Below are 21,610 nucleotides of genomic sequence, written 5' to 3' on the forward strand. Positions count from 1 at the left end.
AAACTAAAGTGATAAATTAGACCAGATACATATAAATTATATATGTTCTATTCTCTACAGTAAAAATTATCGAAGGAAAAGTGACTCACACCTGGAGTCACTCAGAAACCCATGAGGGTTCGGACCTCTCGACTGGTATGCAACATGGTGGTCGACTGAGGGTAAATATTGGGTTATTATGTGTGGTTTGGGATCACTCATACTTTAAGCCTTTCCCTTTTGGCTTTTTTATATGGAAGGATGACCACTATGTGTTTTTACATGTTTATTTCAGTTGTGAAGATTACGCATGTCCAATGCAGTGGCTTAAAAATTTGTGACGCCCTGAAGAAATTGCCTAAATTTGAGTTGGCAATGAAACATGTCGGCAAGTGGAGTGTGGCTAGATAGGTATTAGCCATTCTCACTTTTTTAAGATCCGGCAACCAACACGAAAGTGACAGAATAAAGCTAAGTTCTGTGTTGTTTATTGTTTTTATATGTTTTTTGTTTGACACGATCTGTGTTGTTCGTGGTTTCTATACACTGCACATTCTCACAAACACTGTTTTGTTTGTTCTTGGACACATTTCTTTCTTTTGAGCTTGATGGTGCCAATGATGAGATCAGGGCAATCCTGGTGAGTACCTGCCAGGTTCCCGTTGGTGGTGCGCCCGTGAGGCGCCATCTCGCTCACACACACTTTTTTCTATCTACCTGAATTTGGCACATAGGTGTGTGTTATTTGTTGTCTCACAACTGTCATCACTTTTTTTCAAGGGATTGGGCATATTCTTTTAAACATGGCATAACATAGATGTACCTCCTACCTCACTAATTAAAATAGAGGAGTTATTTGCAAAAGTTTTGCATGAGATGGTACATCATTAAGTGATTAATTTATGGATGCCTTTGTGGTCTAGGTCTATTTTCTCAATAGCCAGTTTTGGATAGTTTCCTATTTCGCCACATGAATAATAAATAATAGTTTGCTGCAATTGTGCTTTTGTAGTTTTTAAAACATGAATGACGTGTATTATTCGTTTTATAGTTTCCGCCCACTTATGCTGGAATATCCGAGAGCAATCAGCCTGCAGAACTTTTACCTCAGTTTTCCAGCATTGAATATGTAGTACAGGTAAGAAAAAACAGTAAATGTGAGCTACTTATATATATATATATATATTTATTCATATGTGCATGGTCACTCGGCTGTGAGTAATTGTTTATTTGCTTGATTAATTAAACCGTTGCCATCCTTTACATAAAAAAATATTAAAATTGATCTTTCAAAATTACGATTTTTAGGGTAATCAAGTTTTTTCAAAGTTACATTCCTGTTTGTCATCTGGCAATCTTCTCTTCAGGAAGGGCAAAATTTAAAAACCGCTGGATAAAATGGTGAGCTAGTTTGATCATTGAGTGATAGGGTGTTAACAATCCATACCCCTGTGGATTGCTGCTCAGATGATGCTCTAGTGAGGGAGGCCTGTCTTGTCTTGTCAGCTTGCGGTGTTGTTTCCTGTGAGAAAAAGCTTGGTTTTATTACCATTCAGCGTTACAAAGATCAGCCATATCAATGTTTGGATGTCCACTAAGCACAAGCTTACATTATGAATAGAACCTGTGGCTTTCTTGTCTAATCTAATCATTAACCTGTGTTTTCGGCATACATCACTGCACGACAGGCAATATATTTGATCAGCTTAAGTAAAGTTACTACCTAAATATTACACCTCAGAGGTGATAGAGGGACTCCGTATTATACGGAGGTGTTTAGCCGGAATGGGGGAAAGGATACTGATTGTGTACTGTTGGTCAAAAAAGAGTTGACCAGCAAGCTTTAATTGGCTCTTTCTCTCCGAACATATAATTTAGAATTCTGGAAATAAATTCAGTACCAAAATGTCCGTATCCAGATGCTGTGCTATTAAGTTCTGGCGAGCTACCTTTTACTGGGCAAATTGCGCTTTCATAGCTTTCTTAAACTTTTAGACAATATTGAAGAATATAGGGAATAAATGAAAGTCATGAATTTCTGCTGTACGACTGCAAACCGATGACAAACAGGTGAACATGCAGGAGGGTATGGTCTTGGGTTAACCAAAACAAATCAGTTAGCCTTTTTTCAAGCGTGGCCCTGGCATCTGTTTTTCACTTTAAAGTCTATAGTCAAGCAGCAAACTAAGATGTATCATAAAATATACCAAATGCAAAGGGAACGAACAGGATAATATTTGGTTACACCAAGAAAGACAAAATTCTAAACAAAATAAATAAATAAAAGTCCAGTTATGAGAACAAAGAATTGTGAAATCATTTTAAAATGTCTTTCTTAAGACAGAGGGCAGGACTTGTTGCATTTTATCAATAAACGTATAGAAATCGCAAAAACATGATGAGCTAAAATTCTGTTTTTATACTGAATTACTTATGTAAGTAGGAAGATTGCAGACTGCAAATAAATGTTACACCTACTTTGGTGGTGCGAAGTACTTAATACCTTTAAAAGTAATTCATTTTCGAGATTTTGTGAATACGATTAGTGGAAGAACCAGAGTTACTAATATTAAAGAAGGCGGTTTCAGATGTAGGGTGTATGTTCAGTGGTCTAACTAGCAGTCAAAATGCCCAACTAGTGCTCCTAGCCCAGAAAACAGTCACTAAATGGTAGAAGAGCAGCGATTGCCCAGACATGACAATAATAGGGGCGAATGAGTTGTCTGTCATTTTTGTAAGTGGGCATCCTTCTATATTATTTAAGGAAGAAGGCCGATGAAGCAGTACACCAGCAGTTATACAGAAATGTTCTCTGAATTAAGTTAAAGGAGGGAGGCTGAGCGCTCAGAAAAAGGTAGTATGAGTTAAATAAATTAGCCATGTCTAATTGTTCTAAAATACAGACCCTACTGGAGAATTCTGTAAGTAAGTGAGTTCTAGAGTTGATTATGGGGAGAGTTATCAAGTTGATGGCGGTGAACGATTATATCTATATATATATATATATATATATATATATATATATATATATTTCCATCAAAGTTGCCCTTCGCAATTGAGAGGTCACACAGCAACACTCCGCCATCTGGATCTGATATGCAGACAGCCTGTCCCAAACATCAATTACATTTCACTCGCTAACGCGTTTCAAGGCAGAAAGCCTCTTCTTCTCGGGCTGCCAATCACCACATTAAAGCTTTGCATTTTGCCATTAACTGACTTCCTTTATTTTCATACCCCCCAATGGGCGTAGTTCACTGTTCAGTCCATCGTGCATTATGGGGCATGTAGTCATCGGTGCGAATTTACAATTTTCCACTTTAGTAAGTTTCAATGTGATGACAATTTAAGCATTTTAAAACCTTGGTAGGCGACGTTTTTGAAAGGCTGTCTTCTCACGCATTGGAATGTTGCGCCCTTCGGGTCCCGAGAGTTCAGAACCTGGCTCTCCCAGCTGGCACGGAGTTCTGTCTCAGCTGGTGACGGTGCTATTCTCGCCGGTCGGGCCGCCGTAAATAATATTTCCATCAAAGTTGCCCTTCGCAATTGAGAGGTCACACAGCAACACTCCGCCATCTGGCTCTGATATGCAGACAGCCTGTCCCAAACATCAATTACATTTAACTCGCCAACGCGTTTCAAGGCAGAAAGCCTCTTCTTCTCGGGCTGCCAATCACCACATTAAAGCTTCGCATTTTGCCATTAACTGACTTCCTTTATTTTCATACCCCCCAATGGGCGTAGTTCACTGTTAAGTCCATCGTGCATTATGGGGCATGTAGTCATCGGTGCGAATTTACAATTTTCCACCTTAGTAAGTTTCAATGTGATGACAATTTAAGCATTTTAAAACCTTGGTAGGCATGTCTAATTGTTCTAAAATACAGACCCTACTGGAGAATTCTGTAAGTAAGTGAGTCCTAGAGTTGATTATGGGGAGAGTTATCAAGTTGATGGCGGTGAACGATTATATATATATATATATATATATATATATATATATATATATATATATATATATATATATAAAACACGTTTTAGGACTCCCCTTTTTTCTCAGCCCCCACTTGACGAATCCCCCCCAAACTTTCAGGGAAGGAGCGGAGCGAGCCATCTTCTTTGAGAAATTTGCGAAGATTCATCAACCAGCGCCAAAGTTATTCCCAATAGAATGTTGGGGATTTCCTATGGAAACTAGGTCCTAACTATATATACCTACTGGCTACCGCCAGTAGGTAATATATATATATATATATATATATATATATATATATATATATATATATATATATATATATATATATATATATATATATATGTGTGTGTGTGTTTGCGTGGGTGCATATACAGATGGCTGGAAATTCACGAAAGGCATTTTGTGTCCGTGTAAGACTAATTATTGTCAGTGTACGCACATGGGTGATAGCATATGAAATAAAAAACAAACCACAATATTTCTGTTTCCTTGCTGGAGGTGTCATGCTTGAAAAACGTTTTTGCTTGCAGCATGTTGCCTAGCATGGGATAAGTTTTTTGCTCAAGTGTTTGTTGATCTAAGTTATTTAATCGTTGTGATTGACACTTTTCCCTACAGATACCTAACCTTCAGAATAACCCACAGAAAACGTTTTGAATTTTTCAACCTTTAAGCCAGTAGGTGGTGCTGGCTCTGGGTCGGCCCCGGAAATTACAGTTGTTATGTCACTTGAGCCATAATGCACTGGCTCTGGCTTTTTGATGTCATTCACATCCTACTCACTTCGGAGGCAGGGAAACAAGCATTTACAATGCAATGGTCTCGGCATTATTAAAGGTAGAGCTATTGGCATTGCTCATGACATTTTTTTTTAAATCTTTAAAAAATGGCATTGTCATTTACATTGCCAATAGCTTAATCGTTAAATAAATGGCATTGTCATTTACAATGCCAATAGCTTAATCGCTCGCAAATGCTTGACCTATTGCATTTACACCCACACAGAGCCATACACACAGAGCCCCCCACACACAGAGCCCCCCCCACACACAGAGCCCCCCCCACACACAGAGCCCCCCACACACACAGAGACACACACAGAGACACACACACAGAGACACACACACACACTCACACACACAGAGACCCCCCCCACACACACACACACAGAGCCATACCCACACAGAGCCACACACACACCCAGAGCCACATACACACAGAGCCACACACACACACACACACACAGAAGAGCAAGCACTGCGAGGGGGCAGGAGAGCAAGCACAGCCAGGGGGTAGGAGAACAAGGAGATTCGAAGGCTCGTGGAAGCAAGTGGATGGATGCAAGGGCCGGACGCGGTCGGGCAGAAATGGCTGCCGCATAGCTCCGAAATTTTCGGAATCGGGGGCGTGTTTTTTGGTGAGTGACGGATGATGTCGCAGATAGAAAGAACATAAAAAACATGCCCCGAATCCAAAAAAGACGGGGCTTAAAGGGAGTGATGCCCCTCTCCTCCAATGGCTGGCCAGCATTTACGAGGCCAGCCAATGGAGAAGAGGGGCGGGTTCAAGCCCCCTAACCTAAAAACATTAAATCTTCGGACCGAACTGCGCAAGCGCAGCCTACGGTCCTCGACCTAAAAATGGATAGGAAGCTGACATCAGGACGCCGGAGTGGGTGCTTTAGGGGAACATCCTTTACAACGCAACTTTTACCACGCAGTGCCTTTACGACGCAACTTTTACAACGCAAACCATTACAACGCATTGCGCTGGGGATGCTCTAGGATAGGGAATAGGTTTAATGTACTATCCAACACCTTCCCTACTATCCACGGGGACTGGAGTTGGAATAGTAAATTAAACTATTCACTATCCAGCGCCCCAAAGTACTATGCTTTGTAAAGGCATGCGTTGTAAAAACCGCGTTGTAAAGGCATGCGTGGTAAAAGCATGCGTTGTAACGTCATACATCCGGTGCTTTATGGCTCTAGTGACACGGAGCCACTGCCCTTTACTGGTGTAGGAGAGCTATTGTAAACGTTTCTGAATCTAGTCTGCACTTGGGATATTCCAAAGGTGAGGGATCTGCAGGTAGACAGAGTATCACTAACAAAGGTAAGAAGCTTTATATTTTAGTATATTACATTTTTATGTCCTAAACCTATGCATTTTCAACAGCGTGGTCCCCAGATGCCTTTGATATTTCTCTACGTCGTGGATACATGCATGGATGATGAAGATTTACAAGCTCTGAAAGAATCAATGCAGATGTCACTGAGTCTTTTACCACCAACAGCTCTGGTGGGTCTTATTACCTTTGGAAGAATGGTGCAGGTACACGAGTTGGGATGTGAAGGAATATCAAAAAGTTATGTCTTCCGTGGAACAAAAGACTTGTCTGCAAAGCAGCTTCAGGTAAGTTAAACCCGTATTAAACAGTAAAGTACAGATTTTGTTTTTCAATTACAATTTGTAGCTGTGGAGTCTTATTGTCACAGATTGCTTGCTCCATTTTTTTTGTTAAGCCGTAAAGGCAAACTGGCAATATCCATCCATTAGAAGTACACATTTTTTTCTTTTTGTAATTTATTTTCTTTCTTTTAATTGATATTCGAATACTGACATTTTAAAGACAAATGAAGTAACATGATAAGCTAAATAAAATAGATGGTACAGTTTCAATATAGATGAGTCTCCATTTTGGATATGATATGCGTCTTTAAGTATTCTTGCTCTACAATATCATGAGGCGTCTCTTGTTTTGTTTTGGAATAGTCTCTAGCCTTTTTGCTTTGTTCTCTCATTAATTATTGTAGAGCTGAATAATCATCATGTGGCTGTCTAGAGAGCTATTTCATGCTGGCCTTTTACACGTTATCTGGTTGACCCTTTCCTGTCCTACAATTGACTTTTTTTTAGTAATCCTAAAGTGGGTCATAATGTTTTTAAATCGCATCTCAGCAGAGCATAAGGTTCTAATGAATTGGGTCCCCAAGACCTGGCTGTAGGTGTCCACTGAATAATATTCAGGGGCAAGGCCATTATTAACTTCTCCCATGAAAGAAGTATCTACTGACCCTCTTGTGGAAATCCATAAAGTCCCCTAAAACCACTGTTCTTCAATTCCCTACCTCGGGGATGTACTGTGAATGTATAATGGGTCCATGTGTTCAAACCCTCTGTTTTGTGAATGATGCCCTCTGTGAGGATGCATTGCTTACAGCATAACATGTTGGTTCCTTGCATCAGGGATATGAACAATTTGTGATCGTAGAAAGTGTGACAGAATACCGGCCAAATCCTCATAATTTTCCGCCCTTGGCGTAAGGTTTCTAAAAGAGAATTAGAGACCACTTTGAGTAATAATAGTCCGGTCATGGACCCAGACATTAACGTAGCCTCCAGTAATGTCTTAAGATGGTAAATTCTGCTTTGACCCAGCTGGCGCCAGAAAAACAGATTATTACCTATCACAAACTACACTCATCGCCGTGGTACACCCCCAAACTAGAATGCCATAAACCGAAAATGTCGGGTATGTTGGACTTCTCTGAAGTAAGGAGTATGATCCAATAGCTAAAGATAATTATCAGCATCTGTAAAGAGGGCTATACTCTGATTAATAGTCCTAAAACTCTATTTTTTTTTCTACAAAAATAAAAACAGCTAAAAACTCTTCTTCAGGGTGATTCAAAACCATCACCTCTCTTACTAATTTTAAAACTGGTGCTCCCCATAGTATGGATCGGAATAGCTCCAATAACATGGCAGACTTTTTTCAAAATAAAATACAGTTTATCTATGATGAAATCGTAATGACCTCCTCGGTAAGAGGCACAGGAGGCACTGTTCTTGCCCCCCAATCAGACATTAGTAGTGGCCCCTAATACAGCTGACTTAGAGAATGCAAGTCTTCAAGAACGCCTATGCAACTTTTCCCCTCTCTCGGAGGAGGAAGTAGAGAATCTCATCACTACCACGAAGTTTGGCACTCCGGCTGACCCCTGCCCTTTATGCATCTGGAAAAGGGTACCAAATGTAATGGTGATTCATCCTACAAAACATTTAAACCAAATATTAGTGACAGGAACCTTTCCAATAGCCTGAAAGTTAGCATATGTGCTACCTATATTGAAAAACCCAATCTCAATCCAACCGACACAATAAACTATTGGCCAATCTACCGATTGCCCTTTACGGCTAAAGTCCTGAAAAAGCAATGAACAAGGATATTACTGTATTTTTAGAGGCTAGTGAAACCTTGAACCAGGATCAACATGGTTTCTGAACCAGGATCAACATGGTTTCAGAACACAGCATTCCACAGAGTGCGCCTTAGTGGAGGCCTCTGAAGAAATTCAAAGAATCGTAGATGAGGGAGGAAGAGCGGCCCTAATCCTTTTCAATGTCTCAGCTGCATTCGATACAGTTAACCATGAGGTCCTTATCAAGCGGCTTGAGAGAATTGGGCTCGGTGGCGCAGCCCTGGTCGTCAGCTCATTCCGAACTAACAGACTGCAAAGAGTGAAATTGAATGACTTCAAATCTAAGATTTTTCCCTACTGTGCAGAGTCCCTCAGAGATCATCTTTATCCCCAATACTGTTTAATATTTTATTTACTTCCCTTTTAGAGCTCATTCAATCTTGTGGCTTGTCGGCTGTTTCATACGCCGACGATACACAGATTATTGTTGCCATTCCTAAAGACGTCGGTTTCACTGCCTCAAACCTGAAATATTGCTTTACTCCAGTATTAATCTGGATGCGAGGAAACCTTTTCAAATTGAATGTTGAGAAAACCGAGGTGATTCTCTTTGTAAGAACACCAGCTTTTGGAGCTCAACATGGTAGCCAGCAGACTTCGGCCCATTACCCACTCCTGTCTCAAAAGTTAGAAATCTTGGCATGATCTTAGACAACCAGCTCCTTTTTGCAGAGCAGTTTAATCATACCACCCGAATATGTTACTTTCTTATTAGATTAATGAAAAAAGTGTTCCCTTCCATCCCTCTAGATCTTCAAAAAACCCATTATGGTTGTGCTTAAACTCTCCGGTTTTGATAATTGTAATGTCTTGTAGCTAGGCATTACGAAAGCTGCACTGACCAAATGACAGTAATGGCGAAACGTGGCAGCCCAGCTTCTCCTGAAAGTGCCTACATGTTGCTCAGTCACTTAAGATATACTGGACCTTCACTGGTTACAAGTAGCAGATAGGATTAGGTTTGAAACATTGTGCATCATTCACAACACCCTGCATGAAAATGGCTCACACTACCATCAGAACAATTTTCTTCAGTACTGTCCAAAAAGGGCTCCACAATCTGAGTCAGCCCATCTGTTAAAAGTCCCCAAGATGAAGAAAACTAGATGGGGGAGGGGGCTAGGGGGCTAGGGGGGAAGGAGTTTACGCTATCTTGGTGGTAAACTCTGGAATTCTCTCCCTCTGGCCGTAAGATCTCGCCCAGTCTGCCATGTTTAGGACACCGCTCAAAACATGTCTCTTTGTATCACATTCAAAGTAAAGTGCACCTAATGACCACTGAACAATTTCTTTGAGGTTTCCGCTGTTAGCGCTAAGACACCTTTGTATTAGTACACTTAATAAAAATGTTACTTGTTTACTTTACATTGTAAATGGGAGAAAAAAGCTGAAATTAGGTAAAGTTCCTACGCTCCAAAGACTGATAAAGCTGTAGAATCAAATTTCAGTTTTTAAGTAGAACAAATCCAGACCGAATCTATATGTTAAAACACTGAGTAATCTAGAGTGGCCAAAAGAAGAGAAGCAAAATCAGATGCAAGTAAAACTGAAAGGAGATGGCAACTGGTCAACTGTGTCGTTGGCAAAAAGGAATCTTATATATCCTAAGACGGGAAAGTTTAAGGGGACCTCCATTTTGGACTGGAAAATGTCCCAGTGTAGAAACCAGTGCAACAAAAGTCTCACCTACGATTGGGGGGTGTTAAATTGTGCATACAAGTACTGCTGGCAACAGCTAGTTCCTATAATCCTGCTATGTATATTGAAACTAGAAACAACCCTGCAGCGGGTCAGCCACCCTCCGTGGCAAAAGAACAGTGACTCCTGTTACAGGAGCGATACTTGCCCTCTGAGGTGCTGGCTCATGTATATCTAATATTGTCACTTTCAGATGGCTACCTTACAGTTGTCTCTTACTGTGCTTGTTATAAATTACACAGTCCTTGCAAAATTTTCTTATTTTATGTCTTTAAAATGTATAGAGTTTAGAGTTATTGTGAGGTTTTCTAGTGCTGATCACAACTGTAAACAGTGGATGGTGTCTGCCAATTTTAGAGCTTTATTTCAACAGATGTTCTCTGTTCATCGTCTGCAGCAGAGGGAGAAGGTTTTGGTGTTTGTCTGACAGGAAAGAGAAGTACCAGTCATCTAAATGAATAAATGAAATGAAGGGCACTTTACCAAATGGTAATTACCAAAGTTGCGATTCTTTCTCGGCGTTTGTCCTGTAAATTCAGACTGCAGGAACTGAGGCTTTTTGTACCATAATGCTCTTTATAAAGCAAAAAGGAACTTAAAGTCCAGGATTGAACCACCGATCTGAAGCTGTCACAGGACTGGTTATAACATGACCAAGCAGCTTAATGCTTAATTAGAAGCAAGAAAATGTATAATTTTCTAAATTATTGCAACTTCAGTACACATACCATTTGGTTCCATTGCTGTAGCAAATCTCTAAGGAAATAATGGTGCTGAACACCTTGACTTGGTATGGAAAAAACAACAAGGAAAATATGTTATGGTTACTGCACTAATGTGAACTAGAAAGACATAAGCACCTTTTTTTTTTTTTTTTTTTTTGGGCTACTGGAATATTCTGGGCTATTGCTAGTGCTTTAAAACTCATTTAGTTAGCATTAGGAAGTCTAGATAAAATGGGGTAATGCATGCCAAAACTAGAACTTGCAAAATAAAAAATACTAATTTGAATTTAACTTATATCAGTGCCCATGTTAGCTGGAAGTTTGGTCCATGAGGGACAAACTGCTGCCACCAAATTAACGGCAAGTTTAGTTTTAATTTTACATTTTTTTTTATAAAAGGACACATAATGCTAACATAACAGAGCCAATAAATAAATCAAGGCTCAGCCGATCTCACAATTATGGTACCTCAACCAGCTACCTCGAGGCTTTAGGGGTCCAGGTAATAACCCAAACGAATGCCTTCTTGACAACATCAGGTGTTACAGAGCCTGAAAGAGAAAAATGGATATGGAAACTAATTTCATTGCTTCAGTCACTGAGTCGCCCAGTGGCAGCATTTGGAAGCCCATGACTATAACAATATGTGCTCTTGCCGCATTATCTCAGGACTGTTCTACCCTTGGGTGCCAGTAAATCACCAGACAAATTGATGTTTTCTGCTTTTCCCTTAGGTTTACAGGCCACTGGCCAAAGCGACCTTTCTTCTTCTCTACTCTTGTAGTGATTGATGTACCCCCACCGCTCTGTTTTCCACCCTCTCCAGGGAACTTCTATCGCTAGCGTCAGACTTTTTTTTTTTTACTTCAAATCGTTTTTATTTTACGAGATAGAAACAGAAAACCGGGCCTGATACACACAGTGTTTATACACAACACTATTTAGGGCCGGCCGCGCAATTTATGATTAAAAAGGAGCTACATTGTAAGAGGTTAAACACAGCATGTCGCCTACAACCCGTGACGGGCGGGCCGCGTGGTCAACATTAAAAGGCAGCACTGAGTTGTTGTGATTTTTCATAGGGCCCTTTAAAAACCGTTAATATTGTAACAAGCGCACGAGGCCAAGAAGAGAAGGAAGCGAGAGAAGCAAAGAGGCGGAAGACAGATAGCGAGTGAGTAACAGCGTTTAGATAGTAGCAGAGAACAAAATCTCTTGGACGGATGGGAGGAAGAAGGGGGAGGGCGGGGCCAGTGATCTAGGCCAGTGAGGGACATTACAATCCCTACGAGAGGGTCACGCGCTGGGTTGGGCCAGTTGTGGAAGCAGTTTGTCAGGGTCAGGAGGGAGGATAGCCTCTTCGAAAAGGCGCAGGGCTCTAAGCTTGGCGGGCAGATATCGGGCATGCTCCACCTTACTGAGATACTTGACTAAGGGTTGCCAAACTGCAGTGAAGCGAGTAGCACATGCTTGTATTAGCGCTGCAAGCAGCTCCATCGTTATGACATGCCATAAGCGAATGTACCAAGTGGCGATAGGGGGCGCCTCTGTCTTTTTCCAATATTGCGCAATGAGTTGCTTGGCTGCTCCAACCATATGCAGTGCTATAGTCCAATCGCTCCGAGTAACAGCCTTTAAAGTGGCCGGTTTGATGCCCAGCAGAATTGTGCTTATAGACTCGGGCAGGGGAAAACCAAGAACCTGTTTGATATGACTAAGGACTTCTTTCCAGAACAGGGTCAAGAGCGGGCAGGACCACAAATGTGTATGAAATCGCCATGCGCAGTCAAAACAACTCGAGCACCTGGGGGAGGAAGCAGGGAACATCTTATGCAAACGATCTGGTGTGTAATACCATTGTGTCATGATTTTAATGCGTGGAATACTGCGAAAAAACCCAGGGTATATCGTGCCATAAACGACCCACTGTGCGGATGAAATTTCCCTGTCGGACGCCAGCTGCCACTTGCGCTGGTACGAGTGGGTAGATAGATATTGAGGGGGGTGCTGTAGAATCTGATATGTGCGGGAGATGAGGCCCTTCGAGTCGTCAAACAAGCGGACCAGCTGCTCGAAGGGGGTGAATGGGCGGGTGGCTGCATCCTGCATCTCTACCGAGATGACCCAATGTCGCAGCTGTGCATACTGCAACTCTGTTCCCAGTGGGAGGTTAAATTCTTCTCTACACTGCGCAAAAGTTTTGAGTACTCCCTCCCTCGAAGAGGTCGCAGACCACTCTGCATTCCCCCTATATCCATCTATCAAAAGCCTGGGAGCAGTATGCTGGAGGAAATAGGGGATTGCCCGCTATGGGCGTATGGGGAGAGGGAAAGGTTGTAAGGCCCCTGCGCACTGCCACCTTATCCCAGATTTCTAATACCGTTTTAGTGGGTACCGCCATGTAAGCACTCCTAGAGCGTGCCGTATGGTGGAACCACGTGAGGTCCCAGATGGTGCGTCCGGTGACCATCCTGTCCATGTGGAACCAAACTTTTTCACTTTCAATAGTCGTCCACTCTGATGCAAAGTGGAGATGAGAGGCCCAGTAAGTAGTCTAAGAGGTTAGGGCAGGCTAGCCCCCCTCTATCCCGCGGCAGCATGAGGATCTTGTGAGAGAATCTCGGCTTGCACCCACCCCATATGAAGGCGGTAAGATCACGCTGTAAGCCCTGTATCTGATGATATGGGATTGGGGTGGGCAGGCACTGGAATAAGTATAATATTTTAGAGAGGACCGGCATTTTGATGGCGTTGAGCTTGCCCAGCCACGACATCGCCAGAGGCTTCCATCCACGCAAGTCGTCTAACACTGCCCTCCTACAGTCACGCCAGTTAATTTGGGTCCATGTGTCCAAGGGAGGAGTTACCTTGAGACCTAGATATTGGATATGGTCAGCAGACCACTGATACGGCGTGAGTCTTTCCAAGGTGGGAATCTCCTCTTTGGGAATTGTAAGGTTCAAGGCCCAGGATTTGCCATGATTGATTTTGAGTCCTGAGGCCCGTTCAAAAGTCTGTAAGAGGGAGTGCAGAGCCGATATGTGCGGTTGTGAGAGTGTAAGGATGAGGTTGTTCGCAAATGTCGCAACCTTGTTCTGCCGGCCCCCATAGCGATGCCATGTATTTCCGCCCTCTGTCTGATCATCTCTGCTAGGGGTTCCACCACAAGGGCAAAGAGCAGAGGCGACGGAGGACATCCCTGCCGAGTACCCCTGTGAATATGGAAAGGCTCAGTGAGTTGTCCATTAACTCTGACTCTGGCCTGGGGAGACTTATATGGTACCATGATCCGGGAGATCATATTTTAGCCCAGCCCGATCCTCTGCAGTACCGCCCGAAGGAAAGCCCAATCTACCCGCTCAAACACCTTCTCCGCGTCGAGCGACAGAAGGCAAGCTGGTATGTGCGCCTTCCCCACTAAGTGTGCAAGCCTACGTACATTGTCTGCTCCTTGACGTTTGCGGATGAAACCATCTTGGTCCAGCTCCACCAAACCAGGCATGTGGGGGGTCCAGCCGTTTGGCTAGGATTTTGGTATAAATTTTAAGATCAGTATTCAAGAGCGCTATGGGGCGGTATGAGGCGCATAACGCGAGGTCCTTCCCAGGTTTGGTTATTAGCACTATTTCCGCCATGCCCATAGAAGGCGTCGGACTGTCCGTGTCCGAGAAAGATTTGTACGACCGCAACAGGTGGGGTATGAGCTGTGCCTGAAACGTGCGGTAAAAGGACAGCAGTAAGCCGTCCGGACCCGGAGTCCTTCCGAGAGGGAGGTCCTTTAGCGCCGCTGTCGTCTCCTCTGCAGTTAGAGGCCCCTCCAGGCTCCGAGCGTGGTGGGGATAGAACTGGTTCCAAGCACACTGGTTCAATGCATCCTCGATAAGAGCTGGGGTGCTGGCTCTGTCGCGTACAGTGTGGCATAGTAGGCCCTAAAGGCCTCACATTTGGCCCTCTCTGAAGTGACTTACGAGCCGTCCGGGAGTTTAATGTTATCTATGTGAGCTTTCGCTGCCCGTGTCCAAGACTCCTTGCCAATAGCGTGCCCACTTTGTCCCCCCCCTTCATAATACCGCTGTTTCAAGGCCATAAGGGATCTTTCCGCTTTATTGGTGTGTAAAACGCGCAGTTGCTCCTGAAGGTTCGCAAGCCGCCGTCAGGATGTATGCGAGGTACTGACCTGGTCTTGTTTTTCTGCCGCCTTGATGTCCGCAGACAAGCTGTCTTCTAAACATCGGGTCTCGCGCGCCCGTGCAATCGAGAGCGAGGTGATGTGACCTCTAATTGTGGCCTTGAAAGCATCCCACACCACAGAGAAGGGTGTCTCAGGGATATCATTGCTCGCGAAGTAAGAGTCAATGGCAACGCGTATGCTTTCCACATCCGCCGGGTCCCGCAGGATACTCGGTGGCAGGCGCCACCTCGGAGTATGGGGGGGCCAGTGGCCGGGTCCTGCAAGAGTAGTTCGAAATGAGCATGATCAGAGAGTGATATAGCAGACATAGACGCCGCCAGTTTGTCTCACACCATTGCATGAAAGACAAATAAATAATCAATGCGTGAGTATGAGCGATGCACGTGTGAATAGAACGAGAAATCCCTTGCCTCTGGCGAACAGTATCGCCAAGCATCTGTCAAGCCCAGGTCCGTTATTCGCGCACAAAGCATAGATGACATGGCCCCCATCCCGGTCAAAGATGTTCCACTGCGGTCCGCCTCAGAGTCCCATACTAGATTAAAATCACCACCTAGGATCAAGGAGGGGTCACCCTGTGGGATATGATTCCTCAATAATGCTCGGAGGTAGAAGTCCTGCATCTGGTTTGGGGCATACACATTGCACAGCGTGAATGTGCGCCTCCCAATTCCAACACCCACCTTAACAAAGCGCCCGTCTGGACTACATAGAGCCTTGGTTTCCCTCTGCCTGATACCACTCCTGCACAGGATGGCCACCCCAGCCGTTTTAGTGGTCGCCGTAGCCCAGAATTGGAGTGGATATTTGGGATGGCTCATGCGCTTGTCATCTTATTTCAAAAGATGAGTTTCTTGGAGGAATATGATGTTGGGGTCATGTTGTAGGAGGTATCGCCACACCTGTCGCCGCTTGTTCGGAGAGTTAAGCCCCTTGACATTAAAGGAAAGCACCTTTAGAGAGCAAGGAAGGGTCATTGTAAGTTCCTATCCCTAATTAGTCCTTTAAGCCACTGAAGGGAGCTGTGCAGGTCAAGGGAGGGAATGCGCAGGATCGTTTCTGACTTGCCCGGGTATAGACGCCAGCGCCACTGTGCTACTCGTAAGCCACACTCGAGGGGATAGAGAAAGAAGAGAGAAAGAGGTAGAAAAGCAGGAAGGTACAGCTGTGAATAACAGTAAACCAACAATGGCCAACGGGGCAAAGTATTCTGTTCCCGTCGCCGGGCATCCTATACCCTAGGGTTCGAATGAGCCCAGGGATGTCACTCCCTCAGGAACAATTGGCGGTAGGTTTGCAGTTGACCTCAAGTTCAGTCAGCGGGGAAGCCTCAGCGTCCCCCACCCTATAGGCATTGAGCCTGGGTGTAAATCAAGATGGCACATTATGAAGCAAACCTAAGAATAAGGGTGCATTTCAGTAGGCGTACGCTTCATAGTCTGGTGCGGGTGTGAATTCAGTCTATCATGGAGTTGAGGGGTGGGAGGTGGAGTCTTTCTTGTCTCCTTCAAGGGATCGTATGTGTGGAATGATATCCTGTTTGGCCTGAGAGGTACATTGCTCCTCCATGGGTGGCGAACGTCGATGGCGATGTACAGTAGTCCAAGGCGGTTTGGCAGGCACCCGCTCTTGGCATCCGGGGGCGGGAAGGGCTGGTCAGAGGCGACGACGGCAGGCGAAACAACTGTGCCGCCTCCGTGTAGGACAGTAGCACTCTGCGCTTGGATTCCCATTGGAAGATGAGGGCAAATGGGTGGCCCAACTGGCATGAGATGTCCATGCTCCGCAGCTTCTCAGTCACAGGCTTGAAAGCACGGCGCCGTCGCAGGGTGTTGGGCCCCAAGTCTTGGAAGATCTGAATCTTGAGTCCGTCGTACCAGATATCTGGCTTAGCGCGTGCCGCCCTGAGGATAGCCTCCTTTTCTGTGAAGAAGTGGACCCTAGTTAAGATGTCCGGGAGATCATGATGTACTTCCCCCTCCGTGCCAAGAGGAACTCCCCGGATGCAGAGGTTATTCCAGCAGCTCCGGTTTTCCAAATCCTCTTGCTTTACTTGCAGCTCTATGTGCTGTTCCTCTAATACTGCCAGGTGTTGCCACAGTTGCTCCTGGTCCTCCGTGCGGGCATCCACTGTCTTTTCCAGCCCATCCACCCGGTCTCCTAAGTAAGTTACCTCCTTTCTGAGTTCTCGCACACATGAGGGAACCTCTGTGCGCAGAGCGCAAATCTCCATCTTGAGATCTGACATGAAAGATGTCATAAATGCCTGGGTCAGCGGCGTCAAGTCCTCTGCGGCCTGTGGCGCCACCTCAGTAGGGGGTGACGCTCCCATCTTGCCCCACATTGCCACCACAGAGTTGTCTCTGGGGCCGCAGCCGGATCTGCCTTGCCCCCTCTGGAATGTGTCCTCGCCAGTGCTTACATGTCCCGTTGGCCACCAGGCCGCGTGGTCAGTGCCTGGTTGTTCTAATGTAGACTGAGATATTCACCGCCTAACCAGTGCCACTCTTTTCCCAAGTCAAGTTTCAAGTTTAAAATATGTATAGCGCACTACTCACCCAGAGGGTCTCAAGGCGCTTGAGGGAGGGGGGGTACGTTACTTATCGAATATCCAGGTTTTTAGTTGTTTTCTGAAGGAGAGGTCGTTCTGTGTAAGGCGGAGGTGGGTGGGGAGAGAGTTCCAGGTCTTGGCCGCTAGGTAGGAGAAGGATCTTCCCCCCCATGGTTGATCTTTTGATGCGTGGAATTGCAGCGAGGGCTTGGTTGGATGATCGTAGATGGCGGGTGGGGGTGTAAAAGGACAGGCGTGTGTTGAGGTATTCGGGTCCTAGGTCGTAGAGGGCTTTGTGTGCGTGGGTGAGGAGACGGAACGTTATTCTCTTGTTGACGGGGAGCCAGTGGAGATCTTTCAGGTGACCGGAAATGTGAGCTTGGCGGGGGATGTCTAGGATGAGTCTGGCTGAGGCGTTTTGGATGCGTTGGAGTTTTTTCTGTAGTTTGGCTGTGGTTCCGGCGTAAAGGGTGTTTCCGTAGTCCAGTCGGCTTGTGATCAGTGCATGGGTGACCGTCTTTCTTGTTTCGGTGGGGATCCAACGGAAGATTTTTTTGAGCATACGTAGGATGTTGAAGCATGATGATGAGACGGCGTTGACTTGTCTGGTCATCGAGAGGGAGGAGTCCAGGATAAAGCCCAGGTTACGTGCGTGGTCAGTTGGTTTGGGTGCGTTTCCCAGGGCCGGTGGCCACCATGATTCGGACCAGGCGGAGGGGGATGATCCTAAGATGAGGACTTCCGTTTTGTCCGAGTTTAGTTTTAAACGGCTGTTCTTCATCCACTCAGCCACTTCTTTCATCCCATCGTGTAGGTTGGTTTTGGCGGTGTTAGGGTCTTTGGAGAGGGAGAGGATCAGCTGGGGCATCACTACTCAGCACTGCCACTCTCTCAGCCACTGAGAACTCCCTGAGTTCCAGGCTCATTACGGGTTCTCATTCAATCTGTGCTCACACCATTTCAGGAAGGACTGCCACATACCAATAGAGCACTGCTGGGCATCCCTGGCTGGGGAGTACAGATTGCGCTGCTCACACCTGCCTCGCCTCTGTCCTGACCTTATTTTCTGGGCAATGATAACAGTTTTCTCTTCACCGTGGCACCCTTTAATTCTCTCCTTTACATTCATTTCTGGACCATGAGTTCCCTGGGTGGAGGCGCATGGCCCCTACTTCTAGCTCATCTTAGGCATAGCAGCCCACTGTTCAAAACAGCTGACAAGTGAGCAGTGGTGGCCAGGGTCTAGGGTCTCCATTCACAGCACCGCAGAGAGATACCAGTCCGTTTCACTGCCTGGCTCTACCTATTTATATGATTAAGTGCTAAGAGGGTTGCAACCAATCTTGTCCCACAACTGTAAAGAACCTTTGAAATTGGCACACATTTGCATTTACGACTAATATAAACAGTGGTCATTTTTATGGTCTCCAGTAAAATTTTCCAGAGTGGTGGTTTTATTTTGTAAGAATGAAATAATGCTTAGAGTTGGAGAAATCGAAAAACTTAGTTTTTAGTAAGTAAACAGGCTTCATGCTACCTTTCGGCCTGCCGCAACCAATAAGAGACAGTCCAACCTGGCAACCATTGCACGATCCTACAGTCCTATGATTTTGCACATTTCATTTAATACCTGACATACTGGACCAGTTACCCAGCTGATGGTTTCTCCAAGTCTCTGGAGCTGGACACATTCCTCACAAAATATGTTATCTTCATCAGTTTAAACTAGTGTGTGTCTTTCTTCCTTAAATTTACCATGGAAGTTGGGTTTCTTCCTTTAACTTTGTTGTAGTTGGTAAGTGCCTTTAATATTTGTTTGTCTTTTTTTAATTCTTTAAAAACAGGAAATGTTGGGTCTTACTAAAGCTCCAGTTTCACAAGCAGCTCGAGGACCTCAGGTACAACAGCCACCCCCTTCAAACAGGTAATTACAAAACAAAATATATATATATATATGTTTTATATTTTAATGTAATTGTTTGTCTGTAACAATTTATGTATTGTAAAATACCGGATTGAGATATCGAACTATTATTTGGGGTGGGTGACACTACCCTCCAGGAACAATTGGAGAAATTCGTAACAAATGTTCCCTCTACGATAAATATTGCCCCTAACTAATTTAAAAACGGCATTAGTATTTTAGTGGATTTCACTATTTCTGGGTTTTTTGGACTGATCTTTTTAGAGGGCATTGCACTTTAGCTACACATTCTATGTGCTCTGGAGTTTGAAGGAATATTTGTGTGCTAGAGGTTTGTGCAAAGTTATTTCATGGGAACTACATGTTCTACCAGTTCTTTAGGCCTTGCGGTTTCATTCTTGGTTGTACCCGAGTCCTCGCATATGAGAGCTGCTCAATGCGGGGGTATAAGAAATTGGAATAATAATTGGGGTGTAGGATGACCCACCTCAAGGAATAATCATAACCCTTGTCAGTGTCAACCCTTAAAGTCTCTAAATTAACCTGAGCTTGAACCCCTGGTAGCTATGGCACAGATCAGACAAGCTTAGCTAACAATTTCATAAGAAATTAGAAAGACAGACCCAATTTAATACATAAAATGACAAAAATCAAGTCAGAGGAGCCAGAATGAATTTTTAAAGTTGTAAGTAGGAATAGTGCTGAAAAGTACAAAGTTTAAATGATAGTCCATGACTGTGGTAGACTTGGACCTGAGCTCGATATGAGACTGACTGCGGTGGAATGTGGGTCAGATACACTGAACAGATTTAGCCTGGTCAAAGATTTTACTTTCTGACTTGGTCCTTTAAGTCCCAACCCACCAGATGGGCAGACTACTAACAACCATGCCAGGACCTCAGGGGAGGCTCTTAGAAACTCACAGGGTGTAAGGCAGAGGCCAGTAGAAGGGTCCAGCTAGTCCAGGTCAAGTTCCTGCTGGTCTGCTCGCTCGGTACTTCCAGGAAAAGGCTTCCTGCATCTTGTATCCCTGTTCCTTAAAGAGAAAGTCCACCTTAAGACCCTTGAAGTCCCCTGTTTTATTCTGGGTACAAGAGGGAGCAAGCAGGTCCAATTCTTCAGGCTTCTCTGAGGTCACAGACAGCAGGTCCAGTCTTCTTCTGATTTTCCGCAGGTCTAGGCGGTGTTCTGAAGTTGGTGCCTGGAGGTACAATAATAACTCCTGGCTAGTGGGCATGAATGACTCCTGGGCACTCTCTAACCCAGAGGTCTTTAAACTTTTGTAGGTTGAGCCCCCCCAGCTCACTTTTTTCAGCTGGTGGGCCCCCTCCCAATACCCAACAGAAATTTCTGGAATCTGGTACACTACATAATTGACCGCGCATATCCGGGGCCATATCCAGCATATAATGTCCTACATAAGAGTGCTTAGTTAAGTGCAGGTTTGTGAGTGGGTGTGCTGAAAGACAGATTATTACATAGCTCAAACCACCATTTTCCTAGATAAAATGTGCGCAAATTGTTTTTACTAGGATGCTTTGTTTTACACATGACATTGATTGATAACACCACCAACATAAATGTGACGGGTGTGCCTGTTTTTCGCCACAAACGGTCAATCTGTGGATGGATTTTTGAGAATGAGAAGAGAGTTGTCTGAATGCAAGGTGCATTCCCAGACATTTGAAGTAACTCAGAATGGTATTGAGGGCAGCTTAGGGTTTCAAATGTGTTAAACTATTGCTAATATGGCAGAAACCAGGAATCAGGGTGGGGGAAATAAATAATGTGGTGATCCTGCAACAAACTCCCAGTCTTGTGATTAGGGTTGCCAGCTCATTATTTTGATGTCCCAGGCGGTACAAAAATAAGCAGTCACCTAAAGCTGTTTTATTAGCACTTGTCCATGCATACTTTGAACAGCAAATATAAATTGAAATAACTTTTACTTGTGTTCTAGGGCTGCCTGAATAATCTCGGTCTGATAATAAAAGGGAACATGCGTCTTTATTTATAGAGAAGCAATTTGCAGTCTGGTTGCAGTCTGGTTAACAAAACACATGGCTAGCTGGCATTTTGCGCGCCTGCCTGTGTAGTTTTAAATGAAACTTTGTCAAATATTTTACATGTTGAATCTGATGACCAGTCTGCTGCTGCCATACCATCTTCCAAACGTGAACCCACAGAGTATGCTTAAGACGTCATAGCTCCTCTAACGGAGTGCCCGCCAAAAGCAGACACATCAATGTTTGCTTCATACAGAAGCCATCTGACCCATCTGGCCAGAGTCGATGTGGAAA

General features: G+C 44.4%; 1 protein-coding gene across 1 annotated transcript in view; it reads left to right on the forward strand.

Annotated features, from left to right (window-relative positions):
* The window catches only part of SEC23A (SEC23 homolog A, COPII component), a 981,910-nt gene that overhangs the window by 118,790 nt on the left and 841,510 nt on the right, over positions 1-21,610 (forward strand). Inside the window, exons 4-6 of the mRNA XM_086937358.1 lie at positions 1,031-1,117; positions 6,134-6,370; positions 19,231-19,310. Coding sequence (XP_086793484.1) covers positions 1,031-1,117; positions 6,134-6,370; positions 19,231-19,310 — 404 coding nt within the window. The remainder of the gene's footprint in view (positions 1-1,030; positions 1,118-6,133; positions 6,371-19,230; positions 19,311-21,610) is intronic.

Source organism: Lissotriton vulgaris, chromosome 9 (genome assembly GCF_964263255.1).
Source record: "Lissotriton vulgaris chromosome 9, aLisVul1.2, whole genome shotgun sequence".
Classification (NCBI taxonomy): Eukaryota; Metazoa; Chordata; class Amphibia; order Caudata; family Salamandridae; genus Lissotriton; species Lissotriton vulgaris.